The sequence below is a fragment of the Rousettus aegyptiacus genome, unplaced genomic scaffold, assembly GCF_014176215.1.
Source record: "Rousettus aegyptiacus isolate mRouAeg1 unplaced genomic scaffold, mRouAeg1.p scaffold_m13_p_4, whole genome shotgun sequence".
Lineage (NCBI taxonomy): Eukaryota > Metazoa > Chordata > Mammalia > Chiroptera > Pteropodidae > Rousettus > Rousettus aegyptiacus.
The window spans coordinates 93,989,310-94,010,692 of record NW_023416307.1 but is presented as its reverse complement, the minus strand read 5'-3'; the positions used below and the strand labels follow the sequence as shown (position 1 = coordinate 94,010,692).

Sequence of the window (21,383 nt, the reverse complement as noted above, 5' to 3'; positions counted from 1 at the left end):
TATTGGAGAAAATGCCTAATGTGTACATTTGAATCAAATGATATCGCTCATATTTCTTCAAAATAAGCTGGAGTCAAGGTTGGGGTACAGATGAAACAAGTTTGGCCACATCATGTTAACTTTTGAGTTAGTATTAACCAGTTATACTATTGTTCATTATTCTCTTGTATACATTGAAACAATTCTAATAATTAAAATTGAAACTAATAAAGCTTTAACATCATTTTAGTAGTACAAGTTGAAAATGTCATGATTATTGAAAAACAGAATTAAACACAAACACCTTCAGTCCAGTTCACACCCACCGGATAGTTTCTGAAAATTATATCAAAATACATGCAAGAGGAAAAAAAATAATAACATATCTACATAACCTCACTTCTACTCAAGAAAAATTGATATTTGAAGAGTCTGACAAGTGTGATTCTTAAAGTATTCTTTATTAAGATCATTAAAGTTGTAGAAACAACTTCATATTGTAAAGGCACAGGGAGACAGTTTGGATAAAATATTCAAATTAAACAGTAACTTACAGTACAAAAGACAATTTTAATGCACATACAAACCCCAAATGTCTGATTCAAAAATATTTTACTGCGTCTATTAATGGGCAATGATTAAAAATATAAATTGCTGCTGTATAATAAATATCTGATAGTGAACATCTTGATAGCAAAGTGAACAAAATATTTATTGCTTTTCACATATATATTTTTCCCTGTAATTTTAAATTCCTAATTCATTTTCTATCTTCTCTTCACCTTTTCCAAAGATAAAAGAAATTTCACATAACTGCATGAGGGGGAATGGTAGTTATAAAAAACTACTTCAAGTAGCAATCACTGCTGGCAGTTCTTTTCTTACTTCCTGTCCTACAATCACAATCACTCTTCCAAAAAGTAAGATAAATGCTTGCTAAACCACAGAAAGACAACTCCTCTGTGACTAGCATTCTAAGGTTTGTAATGAATACTTATCAATATAAAAGGTGCTTCATTTTGAAAATGTGTATTTTACTTGAAGTTCTGAGTAAGAGGCAAATGACAAGTAATTTTACTTACTCCCCTCAAAAGTTTCTAAAGTTGTAAAAAGTCAGCTTAAATAAAATTTCCAGCACTTAAATGTTTGAGGGCTAGTTGATACATGTAATATACTAATGTATAAAAGTTAATGTACTGCAATCCATTTTATAAGAGAGATCTTACCCTTCTTCCAGTTTTAAATTGGGTTATCTTTGTTAATTTCATCCTGTTTTTACAGCAACCCAGGTATAAATGGTCCAAGTATAATCTCCAACGCAATGGTAAAATGACATGAAGGCATCATCCTAATTTAAGGAATGCTATTTCAACTTAATAACCACTGTGAAGTTACTTAACCATGTCTTATTCAGACTGTGTAGAAGCCAGTAATGTGCCTGGCACAGAGTTGATGCTCAATAAATAGTTGATGGATGAATGAAAAACAAAACAAAACAAGACAAAACCTGGCTTTGGTTGTGGATATTTTAATCACTTTGTGATTAAGAATAAGGTCAGTCTAGAACTAAATACTGCACACTATACCAAACTTTGCCATAAACAAAAGTGATGATTTCAAACAGAAAATTACCACTGTTAGCGATAATCAATATATATTGCAACTTTTTAAAATAGCCCACAATATCACAAGTTTGTTAATTTTTATCCACATACGTAAATTTTGATGTTTTGATGTTGAAAAACTGAGTAGTGAAGCCCAAGTTGGGCAGACTGGCTAAAATGTCTGCGTATAGTAAAAATTACTAGTCCATCAATCAAAAAGTTATGATACCTTATTAAACTCAAACAATGACTACCATGTTAATTTTTGCAAAACTACTGATGAATAAAAGGTAGGATATCTTTAAGCAGTAGCTTAACTTTTCAACATAAAAAAAAAATAATGATAGAGATCGGAATTTAAAAACATTGTTAAAGTACTGGAAGTGGGACAGTAAGAATGAGTAGGTGACCAATTTTAAAATCTAACCATGGGACTAGGCCTAATATTTCTTTGGCATATGCATTATTATCTTGGACTAGTTAGCATTTTAAAAATACTGGGTTCTTTTTTTCTCAATCAAAATTAACATCAAGGTGAAGATTGCTAATATACTCTCTTCTTAAAGCCTTTTAAAGGACAAAATAACATTTCGCAACATATGCCAAACTTCATGTTTAGTGTACAATTATTGGCATGAGTGATGTAACTGTTAAATAACCTTAAATGATCTCATGCAATGGTGAAACCACAGAAAGTGAGGATAGAAGTATTTACATAATAAAATATTCAGCTTTCTGGAAAAAAACACAGTAAACCTAGGAACCTTGCCCTAACAGTTAATATGTACCGCATAGCACTGAATGAAAACTAGTCCAAATTTAAATGAATGCCTACAGTAACCTGAATGTATAAAATTGAGAAACATAAAAATGGAAAAAACCCTACATATCAGAAGGAAAAGTGGCCTATAAAACAGGCCGATCTAACCTGACATTCAACGTAAATGCAAGAGATTCATAAAATCATGAGAGTAATGCAAACTAAGTCAAGTACCAAGTACCCTTTGATACACAAGCCAATGTAACTATCAGATTCATTTCCAATAGCTTAACGATATTCATTAATGCACTCAGGCATTGGGGTTGGGGGGACGGACAAAGCACTCAATGATAGCTCAAGTCTCCAAAGTGTAAGAACAAACTTATTTGCAGAATCGTGTGATTTTTGAAGTAATGTCTTATATTGATGGATGTTAACATAAGATCTGTCAGTGCAAGTTTATCATCCTCTGAATGTATTACTTCCAAATTTCTTTCTTCTAGATAGTTTTTGGTGGTTTAGTTTTAGCCAGTGCTATTTAAATGGAGAAAAGGAAAGTTCACCATAGACTACCTCACATTGTTACTTAATTGTGCTAGATATTCACGCAGTTCTTTTGCAGCCTGGAATCTGCCATAACGCTTCTTTGGGTTGGCACACTCATCCAGCAAGGCCTCTAGTCGGCCATCTTTGGCAATTTCACTTGGTGGATCATGAAGGAGTCCTCCAGAAGTGCCACGCCAGGTGGCATGTCTATATAAAAGGTTCTGACAAACAGCGTAATAATTGTGGTCCACAGTGACACGAGCACAAAGAATTTCTTTTGAAAATGATAAGCAAGCCTCCTTATCACAGTCATCAAATTTGCTTTCATACCACACATCCCAATTTTCAGGCTTATCTGTAAAAGGGGGAAAAGCAGAAAGAAAAATACATTTTAAGAGTTTTCATTGCTTCCCAAAATATACAATTCACTAACATAGCTGTATTAATTCTTAAAATTGTATTATAATTTCAAATATTTAAATATATTAATTTATATACAAACATGTATTTGGAGTACACCAATGCCAGGCAGAAAGCTCAGACAAGGTTCCTACCACCAAAGAGTTCAGTCTAGAGAAAAACCTTCCATCATATTAAGTGTCATACAGTACTGTGACATGATGCCACAGCAGTACAGTGGAAGCATCATTTCTGTCTGGGGCTGTAGAAGGCTACAAAGAGAACATCTAATTTATGCCCAAAAGATAAGCAAGCCCGGAAAAAAAAATAAGGGAAACAGCATTCTAGGCACAGGATATGGTATGCAAAGGCAGGGACTTGGTCCAGCTGGTTCAGAAAACAGTAAGTTCACTGCAGCTAGTATGTGAGACAGGTGTCTGGGGAGGAGATACTAATGAGGCTAAAGGAAAAGGTTGTACCTTGTACAATCATGGCCATGATTTGTTTTATAGAAAAACAACTTTAGGCTGAACATTGGAAAGACTAACATGATGACAGCAACTGACAGAGGTCCAGAAATAAAAAGCCAGATTATAGAAACATTTGAGACAAAATTTCACAGCTAAGTGTATGAGCAAAGTTTAAGATTCTCATTGAATGACAAGGTAGACACTACTAACATAATATTGTTAATCTTTTCTATAAAAAGAATAAATATAAAGTGGCCGTGAGATATTAAGGTAGACATATAATATACACATATTTAGAATGCATCTGGATATAAGGCTTGATGGAGCCAGAGAACAGCTTAAATGTATTGGAAAGCATGCTGAAAGCAAAGGGAAAAAAAAGTCCAAGGGCAGAACCTAAAAACTTAAGGGGTTGGTAGAGGAGAGGTTAGTCAAAGAAACATTCATTTAGCAAATAGTTATTTGAATGCCTATCCTATGGCAGGCAAGGTATGTAATGGTAAACAAAACAGATAATGCACGGTTCCTACCCTCAATGGTTTACAATAGGGTATGTGAAATAGACATTAAGTAAGTAAATAGACAAACATTATCTATCAAATTGTGGGAAATGTTTTGAAGGAAATAGCAGTTTCTAAGAGTAGAAAGATTTTTGAAAGAACCAATCCTCTCTAATATTAGATATTGTGCTCAAGTCTCTCTTAGAGGTAATACTTAAACTAAGGCTGGAAGGACAAGTAGCTAGAGGCATATGGAAGAGAGATGAGGCATTTTAGGAAGAAAAAAACTACACAAGGGAAACCCAGAAGTAGAAAGGTTCATTCAGGAAACCAAAAGGCCACTGTAGCTGAAGCATCATGGGCAACAATGGACAGAGAGATGTTAAAAATGAAACAGATTATGCCCTAGGCAAGGAGTTTCAATTGTACCAGAAGAATAATGCGAAGTCATTAAGCAAGGGAGCAATAAGATCAGATTTATGTTTTTTGTTTTGTTTTTTGTTTTTTTTTAAAGGAACTATGCGAGTGGAAGGAAACCAAAAGAGTAAAGAATTTCAGAAAGTTGTTACTCATCAGTCACTTGGGGAATTGGCCAATTAGGTAGTTCCTAATGGTAAAGGAGACTTCTAAGGTCAGGTGTTAGTGGTTGATGAAAGAGATAGAAACTAAGGAAGCAATACTTTTAATTAAAAAGAGTTGAAAAGCAAGGCAAAGGAAAGCAGGAAAGAGTTTTATACAAACTCGTTTATGGGAATGAGAAATTGGATTTCAAGGAAGGTGGGAAGTTTAAGAAGATAACCGATAAAACAATTATCAAAGAAGGATTTACTCTGTCTGAAAAAGAGGGATGAATGTGTATTGTTTTTTTACTGGTTTAGAAGATAAAGAGACATTGAGTGAGATGATATATCAAAACCTCAATTTCCTGGTGAAGAAAAAAAAATAAAGGTCATTTACTAGAGTTTAGAAAAGAGGGTGAATAAATAGATATGGTCTTTTGCAAAGTGGCTATTTAGACAGCCCTACCATGAGACATTTGAAAAGAACTGGACAGAGCTAAAAAATCTCTGGAGCAATGCTCACTATATGAAATGCATGAATACAGAAGCTATATAGTTGTTTGTAAGTCAGGAATTAGTTGATATAAAACTGTAACATGTATTCCAGGAATGTCCACATCAAAAAAACTACAAACTTTTTTTTTTTTTTTACAAACACTAGAATGAATATTTTAAAAGTTTAGGCAAGTTGTGCAATTCCATAAATACAGTAAAAACCCCCAGATTGTACACTTCCAAAAGAAAAGTATAGTATAAACTGCTGCAACATTACAAATGTAGGAAAAGGAAAGTGGGGAAGAAAGCACTCCACCAAGGTGTCCAGTCCCTGTAGGAGGAGCCACATGGCTGTTAGGAAATAACAAGAAAGTAGTTTGAAGAGTACAGAATCAGAACAAGGCACTGGTAAAATCAAGTATTTAACAGAATCAAGCTAAGATCAAGCAAAGAGCATCAACATAATACACTGCTGTTATATTCACTGCATTTCTAGATGCCACAAATTTTTGGTCTCTGTTCATCAGAAGATCCTCATATGAAAGGAGAGGAGGCAATTACAAATATAAGACCCTCACCATGGAGCAACAACCCTTCAGTTTCTTTTTAATAAGTAGATTAATTATGGAACTCAAGGCTTTGTCCCCTGTACTTTAAAATTCCTTTGGCATTTCATTTTCAAAACACTTCAGACACCCCACCCACCTACACTGTGAAGAGCTCAAAAAAAATGGAGAACAAAGATTTGGGTGACATGTAATAACATCAAACCAAAGTTAGACATTTGCAGTGCTAGCAATCATGCAAATGGTTAAAAGAAAAAAAAAATCACTGTAGGTAGCCCATAGAACAATGGAACACAGAAAATCACTGTAAGAGATCTCACAAAAAAAGTCTGGTCTCTGAGAGCACTACAATTTCTCTGGTAGCCTGTAACTAGTACATATTATACTTAATTTTGCATTAGATTCCTAAAAACCACAGAATACAGCAGACCACATGAAAAAGACATGTATACACACTCAGCCTATACATTTGTGTCTGACTAAACCAAAAGGATATCTTACTAAATATGAAGAAACTGTGACTAAAAGTATAATAAGTCGGTATGTATTTACTAACACTGGTCAAATAAAACAAAGACGCAAGGAAGAAATCTAAGAAAGAAATTAAAAGTATGCTTCATATAAAAACATTTGTTTGACAGAAAAAAGTGTAAAAAAAACAAATCTAAAAGTTGTATACTTACTTTGTCTAATTAACCTTTTGTCAGCAACCAAAACATTTTCAGCATCCACAATGATTACTTTCCCATCTCTAGGACCAACTGCAAAATTGTCAAAGCTGACGTCCAGGAGGTAGAGTGCAAATTCAAAGTCATTGTTTGTAAGCTGCTCTGCAATTTCCATTAATTGCCAAGCGAGGTCAACTCGTTTCTCCCATGGTGCATTAAAGAAACTCCACAGTTCTTCTCCAACATAATTTACAGCCACCATTCTTCCACAAGCTCCAAGATATTTTGCAAATGGCCAACCTTCATCAGATGGAAAACTCTACAAAAGAATTATCTTAATATTATAAGAGATTCTGAAGAAGATATTGTCTATCCCCAGATCCTCTTTCTAGAGATTGCTACTGGGCACGAGCTTGGATTTTCTTGTTATAGTCAATAGTTTTAACAAAGAGAAACCTCATTTATATTCTAATCCATACCATTACTATGGATCTGAAAAAAAATTTAAATATGCAACTTTATATTATAAAGCTAAAATAGAATAAGTCTTGCTTATCAAATCTCAGAACCAAACTGATCAAAGAAATGCAAGATACTCTTTTTTTTTTTTTTAAGGCGAAGCAACCCTTGGTTGACCTCACAGATTGCAAGGACCTTGTCAATTTACAATCCCTTATTTTTTAAGCCTACAGCACCTGGTCTTCCTAGGTGGTCTCCCATCCAAGTACTAATCAGGCTCAACCTTGCTTAGCTTCCAAGATCAGACGGGACTGGGTTTGCTCAGGATGGCATGGCCATAGACTAAGATACCTTCTTTATTACCAAATCTAAAAGTATTTATGCTTTCCTTTTTTTTTTGACTTGAGAAAGTACAATCAATCAATCCTTTCTTTCAAGTGGACAGCACTACAGGCCTATTAGTCAATAGGTATTTACCAGGAACCAGGCATTGAGCTATGCTAGTAACAAAAGTGAAGAAAACAGTCTCTAAAATAAAAAAACTTTAGAAGACAAATATCAAACAAATAATTACGAATTTAATAAGTGTTAGTTACTAAGAAGTGGTTCAGGTCCTGAGGGAGAATTTTAATAGAGGACTTACCTAGTCAAGAAGCAGGCAGGGGTGGAATTCAAAGGATTCTTAGGAAGTGTCTTTTAGTCCACACTCAAAGATTGGTACAGAGCAATCTGACATCCTATCAATGCAACCTCCACTCCAAGTCCCTTTGGTTCCAAGTTCATCTTGTTTCCCTTCAACTGCCACATTTTCTGTTCACCTTTAGCCCAACTTCAAAATTATTTATCTTCCTAATCTCAGTAAGGTCTTCTAATAAATTGTATAACTACTGGGGAGATTAACATCCCAAAACAAAGTCTTCTATGCCATGAACGAGTCATTTCGACTTAGGTAAAATGGTAGGCTTTATCTAAGGTACTTTCCAGTGCTAAAATGCCCACCTACAACATTACCATTGCAGTGCAAAAAGATGGGAAGTAATATTTTAAACAACTTCTTAGATGATCAGAAGAGGTGTGTTTTAAAAAAGCCATTCTTTCAGCCTAGCATCTTCTTTTAATTGGGGGAAAAAACTATGAGAAGATGATGTTTAAACAAACACTGCCAGGGAAACAATGCAAAACATTACAGAATATAAATGTAGCCTACTTCTACTGCTAAAAATTGAACAATCCACATACATTAAAAGGGCTGAATATGAGGCTTTCTTTCTTGAACTGCTTAAGAAAATGAGTAATAATAATTTTACCCTGCGCTTTTGTAAAATTGACAAAGCTCAATAATCTTATATTAAAATTTTTATCAACTTAAAAAAAATTTTAGAACTAAACTTCATCAAAATAATTACCTATTTCATTTGTGTTTTTCAACTCTGTCAATGCACAATAACTGTACTTGTTTGTATATATCTTTTTTCTTTTAACAACTGTAGTTTTGTGATAGAACACTTTATATAAATTAAACACTTAGATATGATAGTATGAATCTTTAAATACAGTAAGTGAATTGATTCAATTTTAGTTCAATATCTACTAATCTTTTAGCAATTAGGAGAAGGCATATTTTTAATCTTATACCTGAGAGTTTTTTTTTTCTCATTGGGTATTGGGAAAAGTGAAATTGCTCATGTCTAATGTGAAATGCAAAAACTGCTTGCTAACCACATTATTTTAAACCTTTCCTCCAACTTAAAATACCTCCATGACCTTGAAAAGTTAGCTACACAAAATAATTTCAAAAGATTTAACTCTTTCCCAAAGTATTCATGTATAAAGTCCCTGACAGAAAAAGTGAAACCACTGAAAATAAGTAAATATGGGAAATTATCTAATTTTATCATGCAAAAAGTAAAACAAAACACTCCTCCATACACTTTTGGTATATTATTCACATGCCATATTGTAGAACAGATACAAACATATCTTTGTGAAAATAAAATAGTCTTTGACAACAGGAGAAAAGGAAACCCTGCCAACATCTGCACATGTACAAATGCCTCCTTGTTTTTGGAGCCTTTCCAATTGTGGCAAACGACAGTCAAATATACACTTCATTACCCAAATCCCTCATAGAAAAGGATAAAATATATGAACAAATGTCATCTTAAGCAACTTTATATTCATATAGTGATTTCTGATGATGCCAACTGAAATTCTGTTACGACTCATTTTAAGAAAAGCACTACAATTCTTTCATATAGTTTGCTACCTAATCTTTTGGAAAAACTTTAATAAATGAATTCATACCACTTGCTCACATGACAAGAATTTTTCATTGTTTAATCAAAATAGTCAGACTTCCTATTAATGAGAACAGAACTCTATTGAAGACACTGTAGTACAAATAAAATGCTCCAAAGAAGCCAACACGTTTATAGTTTTTATTTAAACAATTCTGGCTCAGAATCGAAATTACCATGGTTAAGCAGGGTTTGAGAGACAAAATTTTAAGATGTTATAGATTAGATTTCTTAAGTATATCAAGCACTAAGATACACAACTTCTAAGTTCCTGATTACCAAACTACTACAGTGAATAAAACACAGTAACTTATATTAGAAGTTTACTTCTGAAATCCGCACTTTTTAAAATTTTAAACCAAATCTTAAAATCAAATTTACAAATTGTCTAGGACAATAGGCAAATAGTCTTAAGCAATCTAAAATAAAATGTGTGCATTTTAATTAATTATTTACATTTGAAAAAATATATATAAATACTTTTTGGTTGAAGGAAGGAGTCTTTAAATGTGTAATAGTTTAAATTCTAATTGGATTAGAGGCACTCCAATTAATTTTTCAGGGATTTTCAACAGGCTTAAATGTATGGTATAATACATAGTTTTTAAAACTAAATATTAGTTTTAGATTATACAACAGCATAAAAGTTGTAAAATTACTGTATTTTTTAAAAGAAAATGTCTATTGAGTATTACAATCAATATAAAAATTAAAAATGAAAATTTAAATATTTAAGTCAAACATGGTTAACTGAATTAAAAAATTAATATTTCTTTAACATAATTTAAAGAAATATTAAATGCCTTCACTGTTACTTTACAAAACAAAGTATTTTGAATATGAAAACTAAGATAAATCACCATGTTTGGTATCTTTTTTTTTTTTTTTTTTTTTTAACAGAAAACCATAAGCTACTTTTTGGACATCATAAAACTCAAGTAATATTAATAATAATATTATACACAATAACAGTAGCTTAAGGTCAAGGTTTCAGAAACAAACAAAACCACTACAGTCATCTACCATTTTAAGAGAAAATAAAATGAAGATGACATAAAATGTATATAATCAATATCAGAAAATTTAGATAGTTTATGTTCTTTACGGTATATATTATAAAATTCTGTATTTAAAGGGCAATATAGTGTGTAAGTAATATAATGGACTTAAAAATCACAAGGCTAAATTTTAAGGTCCACCTTCACCTCTGCATCTCACTAGTTGTGTGATCCTGTTAAAGCAAGAAGTTCTTAGAGCTTTATTCTCTTCCTCTGTAAAACTGGAACAACATTTGTACCAACATACTCATCAGGGCAATCCAAGGATCAAAGGAAAAAAAGTACGAAATGTACTTTGTGGATGTAATACTACTTTATAAAGTACTGCTTATCAAAACATTTTATGCTTCCTACTTAAATCTGATTAAAAAGTCCAGATATTCATAAAGAGGTGTTCTTATTTTCATATCACCTACTGAAAGGCATCTACAAATAATGAACTCCTTCCAAATATAGGCAAGAACTACTAAATTAGAAAAAAGGAGACTAGAAAGTATGAGAGTAAAAATATATAACACAGTACCTTTTCAGTTTTATTCACTTATTTACAATGAAAAGCATGTGACTGATAGATTAAAATAAGGTCCTTTCTAAAGTGCTTGTGTTCTAATATCTTTTTTTCTTCTTTACAAGACTAAAAGTCGGGTTCATATACTAAATTAAAGAGATTATAATTCCTTTTAAACAAGAAATATAAACTATTTTATAGTCATTTGTTACCTCACAACATTCCATTAAAAGGAACATAATTGCAGTTTGCCTGAAGAAATGTGTTACAACACTGTTTAAAGGAGGAAATTCCTAGTAAAAAGAAGTTGGCTTGAAAACTAAAATCTATCAATAATGAAACACACAAACTAAAATATGATTATAGGTTCTACAGAGCTGGAATTTCTACACACGTAAATTTAATCTTGAGAACACTTTTAGAAAATAAATGCTATCAAAAGCCATAGAAGATGCTTAAAGGTTCAATTTAAGTTTCAAAATTATTTTTAACAGCCCAAATTGGAACAAAATCCCACTGTAGGAATGCATGCTATAACAGCTGTTCATAAGAGATTAGTCAACTGTACTGGTGATAGACTAATGTGTTCACAGTTTTGTGAACTGTCTGGAGGGGGAATATAGTAAAATTACTGAGATAATTTAATGGTTACCTAATTTTGGTAAAGTTCTCTAACACCGTAGTTTAACTTATACTACTAAATAGTGGCCAAAGTACATTGCAAATACTATAGAATCTTAATAATCTCAAGATTTTCAAGTCATAGGATATGTTCCATTTATTTCATTAAGTGATTTTCTGAAGGCTATTTTCCACCCACCTAGATTCCAACAATATTAAGCAATGCTTTGAAAATAGTAAGGTTGTGTTACTTCACTGAATATCGTATATAACAGCTGTAACTAAAATTGGAAACTAATGTTAAAACACATCAATAACAAAAAAATACTCAAGTGTAATAGAAATAAATCATCAGTTAAAATAAATAACTTAAGAAATGCTTTCCTTCACCCCCCAAAAGAATTGCTTGGCCACGAATTCTAAATATGTATAAATTTACTAGTCTAACCACCCCTTTCTTACCTACTCTCACAACCAGCAACAGTGCTCCACTTTTCTAAGTTGAAATACATACTTACAAACATCAAACATTTACTCCCAATAAAATAAATTTTTTTTAAAAAAAAAAGATATAAGCTTCTTTTGGATCTAATAACCTAAGAATGCTACCCTACTTTCTTTAGTCAATATCTGATTCCTTTAAACAGTTTTCCAAATGGAATAGTACTGATTTCCCTGATTACTTTAAAACGCAAACTGAATTAACACAGCCTTAACACAGTCCTTCAGAATAGCAAAATATCTGCTAGTATCATACCATCTCTCTCTATCAAACACCTGGCACCTGGTTTTAGATTTGTATTCCTATTGTCACCTTAAATTTAACATAGTCAAAATTCTTGGATCCCGTTTCCTAAAGCCATTCCTTCTCTGAGTTTCCTTATCATAATAAGGAATCTCACTAAGTAGCTGCTCAGACCAAAAGTCCAGGAGGTATTATTATTTTCTCCTTTCTCTCATACTTTAACCCTCCAGCAAGTCTTATCAGCTTTTCTCGAAAATATACTGGGTCTGATACCACTTTTCAGCCATCTTAACCCAAAACCACCAAGCTCTTTCCCATAAACTAGTGTAAAAGCCTGAGTCCTCTCTTATCATTTAAAACTGCTTCTCCACACACCAGACCCTGTTAAAAACACTTCTATTGTTTCCCATTGCTCTGAAAATAAAATTCTAAATTTATTAAGCATGGTTATAAGGCTATATAGGATACAGTGCTTCCTACCTCCTATATAAATCTTATAATTTTACATTTACCATGCTTCCCTACTCCTATGCTTGTTCCTGCTTTGGGCCCTATGCCTGTCCCTGTCTCTCCTCCTTCCCTTCTTCCTTCCTTCCTTCCTTCCTTCTTTCTTTTCCTTCCTATCTCTTAACTAAAAACACTCTGCCCTCATAACTTTGCACCATTGGCTTTTTTTCATCATTTCACACCTCAACTAAAATGTCACTCTTCCTGATCACCCAATTTAAAGTATTCTACACCCAATCCAATTCTCTATCCCAGGAAGTGTACTTTGTTCTTTTAATAGGGTGTAACATCTGAAATTATCTTATTTGTTTGCTATCCAGAAAATGCCCCAGAAAGCAAAGGCTGCACAAACTGTCTTGTCCTGTCAACTTTACCATATCCCAAGGGCATACAAATCAGCTCCTGGCACTACTGAGCAATGCCACAGGATTCTTGTCAGGTCTCCACCTCATAGTTAAAACATCCAATGAGCACTATCAAAGGCAAAAAATGAAGACCTTAAAGCATCATACCTATCTCAGGTAAATAATTTTTTAAAACTATGTCTCGGAGTTTAAAAATGTCTATAAATAACCCAGACTTAACCTCTGTTTTTAATTTATCAATATAAAAAAACAATTATTAAACTGTAATGATTTACAGAGAAAAACTAAACTATTTGTTTTGTATCACTGAAACCTTATTTAAATCTTGTTTCCTACAATATTCATTCTATTTATTGTACTTCATGTAAGACAAATCTGTAAACCCTCTTTTAATTACTATTCTAAAAAAACTATAGACTGAAGCAGCAGCCACATAGGTATTTATGACGTATGCATATGTAAAAGGGGGGGGAGGATGACATGTGACCACTTGCCACAGGAAGAGTAAATAAAATTCATGTATTTCTAATATCTCTCTATATATGTCAATATAATGTTCTAAAGAACTTTGCAAGTACTGAAGCTGTCTAAAATTATAATGATTTACAAAATAATAATATATTGCAAAAAAAATGTTAGAATTAAAGACATTTTGTGTTTGTCTAAATAATCCTATCTCTTTTAATCTTTAAAACAATCCTATTGTATAAATATTAACATTCCCTTTTCGCTGATTAAAAACCTCAGGCTCTTAAACAGTAAGAGACTTGCTCAATGCCATCTAATTACCATAGTATAGAATGCTATCTCAATACTGCATCCATCACTCCTCCTGTCCCCTATCTCCACTTATGGGCAAAATTCCATTTTTATCCTTCAGAACTCAATTCCTCTGTGGAATCTTCCCTGGCATCCATTTCTATGAAGATACACACAGATATTCCTCCCTGAATAAGATATCCAATAGACTGTACATATCTTTTTTGTAAGGCTTATTACACTATATTATAATTAGTAATTTATATACGTATCTCCTACACAGTAAGATATTTGCTGCCTAGAAAGATCCTTTCAATCCAAATGCCCTAAAACAGACTATTTACAAAAACGAACAAATAAAATTCTGTTCTTCTGACCAAAGTCCAGGACTTTTAAGTCCAAAGAGTTTCCAACTATTTCACAGATAATTTCACATCAAGAATCTATTTTTAAAAAAGACATACAAGTTGGATAAAAGATTTGATAACATAATATAAAGCCTTTCAGGGTCTATGACCAAGATGAATAGCTATTCTTTTTATCTTACACTAGTAATTTACAATCTTAAGACATTTTACAATCATTTACTAAAGTTCATTGTATGTGTAAAAAATGCAGGGCTTACATTTTAAGGCCCTATTAATATAACACACATGCGCAAAAAGAAAAAAAAGTCAGCATTCTGTGAAGAATCACCAGCAATGATAGCAATATAGGAAAGAAGCCAGAAAAACAGATTATAAAAAATCAGTCTGGAGATTTGTTGAAAAACTGAATACCACCGTCCAGAAAGCACACCCCAAAAAGTAAGCTTTCTATTCCTCACCAACATGCTGGAGGAACATGTGCTGACTCATGCAATGGAAATAAGAAGAAAAAGAGTTCAAGACTACACAAAAGTACAGAAAGATTTTCAGTATTAATAATAGTCAAAAGATATGGATTAATGAGAAAACAGACCAGGGTGTCAAATGATTTTGCTCTACTGATCTGGAAGTGGTACTTGCCTAAGGATTACTGTCTATTTCTACTGCCTTTCCAAAATACAAGTATCCTGTTTTGGACTTGAGGTACACAGAATTATTTTTTGGTTGCTTTTTCATGAAAGGATGTTCTAGTGTCAAATGTAAACCTCTGATGGAAACCCAGAAAAAAGGAAGGGGCAGGGGGAGTAACCCTCTAAGGTTTATGAATTTATTAGATAAAAAATGCTCTTCTCAGAACTGCCTAGTCAGAACCACCTCTGAAGCCTAATTCTGATAATGTAGTTACTACAACAGCAGCCAGTGGGAGAGAAGTAGATGGCTCCTTAAGCTATTGCTTAAAAAGAAACTTCTGAGACAAAGTCTGGAATATCCTTTATAGATACTATAGCCTCCATAAGATCTTCGGAAACCTTTACCTCCATATTTTTTTTCTTTAAAGGCAGTCTCTGGGTTTTGTTTTGTTTTAATCTGATTTCATTTATACAAAAATTTGAGTGTAGGAATTTAAGTGTGAAACACGGTTATCTATCTATTCTGTCTGGTCTCCAACCCATACTCCTGGCAAGGACCAAGTCCCCAAATGCATAGGTTAAATAATGATACTGCAAAAAATAAGACATTTCTCTTAAAATCATGATTTAGAAAGCGTAAGGCAAATAAAATTCTATAAATATAATAGTAAAACTAAACAATCAAAAGCTTTATTTCCATAAACAAGACCATCTTCACCATCTCCAGGTGACAGAGATATAGCCTGGATTTCAGGAAATCCAGTTTTTTTCTCTCTCACACACATTACCTTTCTAAATTCAAAAAGTAGTAAGTACAAATACTAGTAGAAAATTTATTAACACAATAACAGAATACATCTTGCCATCCTGCCAAATATTTCAACACATCAACTTTTGAATATTTCAAGAATGCTATTACACAATATAATATCAACAAAGTCCCTCTACTCAATTTTTTTCATAGGGCTATAGCATACTTGTAATTAAAATACATTTCTTGGTGAAGTAAAAATGTGAGGATGAAAAGAATGTATGAGGGTGGAAGAAAAAGGTACTCGGATTATCTTGATGTTTACAAGATTTTTCAGAAGGCAATTCTATTACTGAACAATTTTCCTTAGAGCTAGATAAGTTTCTGTAAGCCAGTAAAACTATGTGACAATGGGAAGAGATTTGTGTTTTCATACCATTTCAAATGGAATTCTATATTACAAATCCATATACCCTTAGGTAAGATATGCGTGTTATATACCTTACAGACATTTAATACCTTTCATGCATCCTTTCCAGCATAACAAAAACTTCAATTTGTTATTGTTTCTTAAAATCAGAAGAGGCAAGTTTAATGGGTTAAATTCATATTATTTTTCAGTTCTTTCATTAGTACCTTATCAAAGAAGACTTTTAAATGTTTATTTTGGAAACATGTTTACCACACTGGAACTTTTGTTAAGAATACTTTGATGATGTCAGGACAAAAGACTTATTTTCAAAAGTAATTAATTTTTGAACAATTACATTTAAGAAAAATCTAGTTTGTCATCAAATGTCCAAAAATTCAATTAGTAGCTCCCTCTCCCGGGAAAAAAAAAATATACGAGTTCCTCTTTAAACTGTAAAACATGCATTTATACCCTCAAAAATATTTTTAAAAATACATGAACCAACACATATGTACAAAGAGAGCCATATTTGAATGATTTTTTCTGCCATTATCAATTAATATCCCAAAACATAAACAGCCATTAAGTTTTATAGAAACCCGTATAAATACTAAAATATTATACTTTTGTCTAGCTAACAAAAAGTGATGAACATGATTTGGCTTAGTGTGTGCAACAATCTTTGTACTTGATCACAGAATTTTGAGATTCCTTTCATGTTAGTGATTTTATATCATCAAACCTCTATTGCCTTGTTCACACTTATTAACTCACTAGTTTTTACCAAAGATGAAGTGGTTCCATAAACAAAGTAGCAACTCTATGAAGATCTCTTATATAAAAAATAAGTCTTCTTATTCTCCTTGTTTGTTCATCAAGTAAAAAGAATAAACATATCAATATGACTGGTACTAAAGATCCCAAATTTGTATTTCATATTTCACACACCATGTAACTAAATATAGAACTTGGGTTGCCTAAACTGAAAATGCAATTTACAAATGCCAGTCAGCAATGTTTATACATATATTTCCTTGCATACTAAAAACAAACTTTTATCCTACCAGTAGTAACCCATTTACCTACCCACTCAGAGCAATTATCACCAAATTCAAATTACAATAATATACTGATTTTTTTTTTCCAAAAGCTGTTTATCACTAAAGATAAAAACAAGTTTGAGGAAGACTTAATAAGAAGGTATGAGCACTCTTGACTATTTCAACTATAAAGTAAATTGAATATGCCAAAACAACTTCAAACTGAAAAACAGAAAAGCTTCCCAAATAAAGATCTTCCTTAGTACAAATCAAATGTCAAAGTTTCGAGGATTCAAATGCCATACGTTTATAAATTATTGGACACATAATGCATAATGTTCTTAAAATATAAGTTTTAATATTAGTTCTTTCTAATACAACAATACTCAAAATTACCTGATAAAAATCTTTCAACAGGTAGCCACTTTTATAAATGCAGAAAATGTGCATTACTACTACAATAGCGCCTTACTAAATTTTTGGGTTCCAGAGATTTTTACAGACTACTCAGCAAACGACACCCTAAAGCTTTCTCCAGAAACCATTCTTGCTAACATTTCTCAAAGAGGCAGCTTAAATAAATTAAAAAAAAAAAAAAGTGTCAAATCAAATGTATATATCATGAATACAGCCTTAAGCTTTAGAGGATGACTAGTTTTAAAACTACCAAATAATTTCTTCAATAGATATTTAGCCAGTTTTATATACCAGTTTCTGTTAAAGAGAGCAGTATTTAATATACAATCTGTACTCTAAATTCTACCCATTCCATACAACCCATGATATGTTAAAATTTACCAAGACCCACTATAAATTTTTGAGGCAAAATATGTTTGTTAAAATTATCTGGCTGAACCAATCAAACGAAGCCGGTTTCTCTTAGCTAAGTTGGGTAGCGTACTTGAGGAAAGAAAGCAACATAAATGAATACTGTACATGCCTATATGTGCACTTCAGATTTCAAAAAATAACAACGCTGTACACTCCCCCAGCTATCAGTGACATTTTTTGCAGCATAGAACGGGGCATGCTGTATATCAAAATTACGTGTGATTGATTTTATGTCTTTTTTATCTCCTCCCTTATATTTTAAATCCTACAGCAAAACTGGTATGGAAAAGGAACAGGGTAACTTTCCTTGTGGTTATCAGGAGAAATCGCAACCCCACAGTAGTAACCACTATCCAAGGACACCGCACTAAAGCCGGGTGGGAATGTGTGGTAACTCAGTAACTAATCCAAAGGTAAAGTTGTTTTTTTTTTTTTTTTAAGGTTCTGTTTTCTTTTTTTGTTATCACCAGTAAAAAAAGATCTCAACCTACTCCCCTAAAAGGCACGTTTATTTTCAAAATAAAGTCAAGAGCGAGCCAATGACTCAACTAGAGGAGAGGTGAGAATCTCTTTTCCGTTTCTCGCCCTGGCCTAACATTTCATTTCCTTTCTGCTGCCAAATACCAGATAAATAGGGCAGGTCACAGGATCAGGATGAAAATGTCCGTCTTGGCCTTAAACCCTCCCCGACTCAAGTCCAACGAAGACTTAACTTTTTCTTCTTCCTAATTCTGCCTAAAGCAAGACGCATCAGTTAACCCCGCCCCTGACCACGGTCCCCATTCTCTGCCCTTTATTTTCCCCAGCTAGTCCCCAAATTAGCAGCCTCAATAATTTGCCAAGTAAATAAGCTAAAGAATAAAACAAAGACTGTGGGGCCGAAGTTAGGACAGCCATGCAGGGCACTAAAAGGGAGAGTAAACGCGGTGAAAAAAAAAAAACACTAAAAAGAACTAAAAGTCCAAGAACCTGCGAACACACTGGGCCGTGGAAGTGCAACCCCGGCAGATAAAAGCAAAAGCAGAGAGGAGAGCCGAAGAAACTCGCTGGAGAGACATTTTGGGATCGTACGAGACGTGCTCCCTCTGGCGTTGAAGGGATACGCAGCCGTATCCGAGAAGCGCCCGGGTCTAGGTGACAAGAGTCTCCACAAGCCGGGTTGCCCTCCGCAATCTGGCACAGCGCCCGGGGGTCCCCAGCGCTGCCCCTTTGCCACGCCCGCAGGTTGGCCCAGTTCGGCCGGGTCCAAACTGAGCAACGAAAGCCGGTGGAGCCACTACTCACGACCCCCCTTCCCGCGCGGCCCCTCCCGGGAGGACGACCCCCGGTCGCGCTCCACGCCTACCTGTAGCACTAGCGGCTCGGGGTTGAAGGCCAGAGTCAGCAGCAGCTGCATGCGTTCGGAGTCCTTGAGGTTACGGAGCAGGAAGCTGCCGGAGTCCTTGGTCTCCGCGTAGCGGCGCACCAGGCGATCGAGCAGGCGCTGCGAGGGGCAGTGCACCAGATCAGACCAGCCTTCCACCGCCTCCGGCGTGAGCAGCCGCACGTCGCCGTTGAGGCGCGCGAATTCGGTGCGGGGCATGGCCTGGAGCAGGTCGCAGCGGGGCCGACCGGTGGCCCGCTTGCAGATGCTCTGGTCGAGCTGCGCCAGCTCGCGCTGCGAGCCGAGGCGCTTGAGCACCACTCGGCGGCGGCCGCCCTCGCGGGGCTCGCCGTACTGCGCGAAGTAGACGTTCTTCACGTTGAGGAAGTCCAGCAGGCGCAGGCGGCCCCACGCCTCGAACACGACCTGCCCGTTAAGGAAGCGGCGGCACCAGCTGGTACCGAAGCACGCCGGACACTTATTGAGCTGCAGAAAGCGCCGGTCGGCCAGCTCGTTGCGCTGCCAGGAGGCGAGCAGCGACGGCGAGTGCATCACCATCAGCACCAACAGGCTGCCCAGAGCCGCCAGCTTCAGCGAGCGGGACAGGCGGCCCAGCTTCGGGGGCACCAGGCGCCACATCCCGCCCGCCGCCCGTCTGCCCGCACCCAGAGGGCGAGGGCACCCCCGGGGCGCCCCCGCCGCGCCGAAGTCCGGAGAGCGACTGGCAGAGGCCCGGGACGAGAGAAGGAGCAAGAGCGCGAGCTGGGGCAGGCGGAGTAGGCGTGTAAGAGGGACCAGGAGCAGCCAGGAGCCTACCAAGGCAGGCTGCTACTTCTCCTAGTCACTAGTCTCCCCAACTCTCGAGCTCCCTCCTCCGAGCTCCCCGCCCTCCGACTCCGGCGGCGCCGCCCCCGAGCCAGCCAAGTTATAGACCAGCGGCAGGAGGAGGGAGCGCGGGGACCCGATGGCCGCGCGCCCGCCCGCACGCGCACGCGCACTGCACACCGGAGGCGCGGGAGATGCGGCGGTGGCCGCCCGTGGGGCCAGCAGGGTCTCTGAGATGAAAGGAGGAACTCACGGAAGGGGAAGAGAAGCTGGAATGTCTCACACCGAAAAGTAGCAACGGTGTGGGAAGGTGTGAAGGATGAGGTGCCCGCGCGTCCGAGACGCTGCACTCCCCACTTCGTACGCGTTGACTCTCCAGAGATGGGGCCGGGGGAGGGGTTGTGTGGGGCGGGGCTAGCGGGGCGGAGCGAGCGTGTCGCGCGCCGCTCAGAAAGCGTAAGCGCAGGCTGGCTGGGGTGGCCTTGGGGCTGTCTCCTTGGGGCGGAGCTCGCGCTATTACAAGAGGGGTAAACTCGGGCGCTCTGATGGTGAAATGCTTTTCCTAATAGCTAATTTTTTATGATTGTTGATTTCTGGGGCCTGTCTTTTGCCATTGTGGAAACGGTCCACTATGGGAGAATAAAAGAAGAAATGACTCGCGGAAGGTTACTGCAACCCCTTCTCGTCAGATGCCGCACACGCGGGGCGGAGGCAACTGGGCGGGGCGTTGTGCCCCCTCCCCTGCGCGCCTTATATGGGTGGAGCGCGCCCCTGGGGGCGGGGTTCATCGGGCTGGCGCTCGCGTCCCTAGGGAGCCGCGCGCCTCTGGATTGGGGGCGGTGAAAACGTAGAAAAGGCATGAGTTGTGGGGGACTGGTTGGCGACTTCATCTTTGTCATGTCATATCCGTGTAGGCATCTTAAATTTTCATGAACGGGCACGGAAAAATCGAAGTCCTCAAAACTGTGTTAAAGGGAAAGTAGAGAGAACAGGGGAACCGATGCGGCCTGGTGTCGCCAGTTTTGCGCTAACCGCTGGGAAGAAGCAAGGATGAGCAGTTGGCAGGTTTGCTTTGCTCCCAGCCTGCCCTCCCAACCTGTCCGTGAAGCCGTTTCCTTCCACTCGACGCAGTACATTTCCCGGCGCCGCCCCCGAGGGTCCGGGCGGAGAGGGTGGGACCATCTACTCCTCGGCGGACTTGGGGCCTGCCCCACCGGCCACGACGCGTGGCTGTACCGCCATGGGACCCGGAGCCTCTTGGTGTTCCACACAGGCACGTTGGCACAGATTTACGCCAC

At 36.6% G+C, this 21,383-nt stretch overlaps 1 protein-coding gene and 1 pseudogene across 2 annotated transcripts; both read right to left on the bottom strand.

Annotated features, from left to right (window-relative positions):
• Positions 1 to 419: 419 nt before the first annotated feature.
• Positions 420 to 20,471, bottom strand: DIPK2A (divergent protein kinase domain 2A). Of its 2 annotated transcripts, XM_016166004.2 has the most exons (4): positions 20,339 to 20,471; positions 19,243 to 19,380; positions 6,563 to 6,866; positions 420 to 3,244 (listed from the first exon to the last, which is right to left on the bottom strand). In XM_016166004.2, the coding sequence occupies exons 2-4, from the start codon at positions 19,291 to 19,293 to the stop codon at positions 2,913 to 2,915; spliced, it is 687 nt and encodes a 228-aa protein (XP_016021490.1). In that variant the 5' UTR covers positions 19,294 to 19,380; positions 20,339 to 20,471; the 3' UTR covers positions 420 to 2,912. The 2 variants fall into 2 exon arrangements, with proteins under 2 accessions (XP_016021490.1, XP_016021482.1); XM_016165996.2 differs by having other exon boundaries at positions 19,243 to 20,471.
• On the bottom strand, positions 7,231 to 7,349 carry LOC118602334 (annotated as a pseudogene).
• Positions 20,472 to 21,383: the final 912 nt, after the last annotated feature.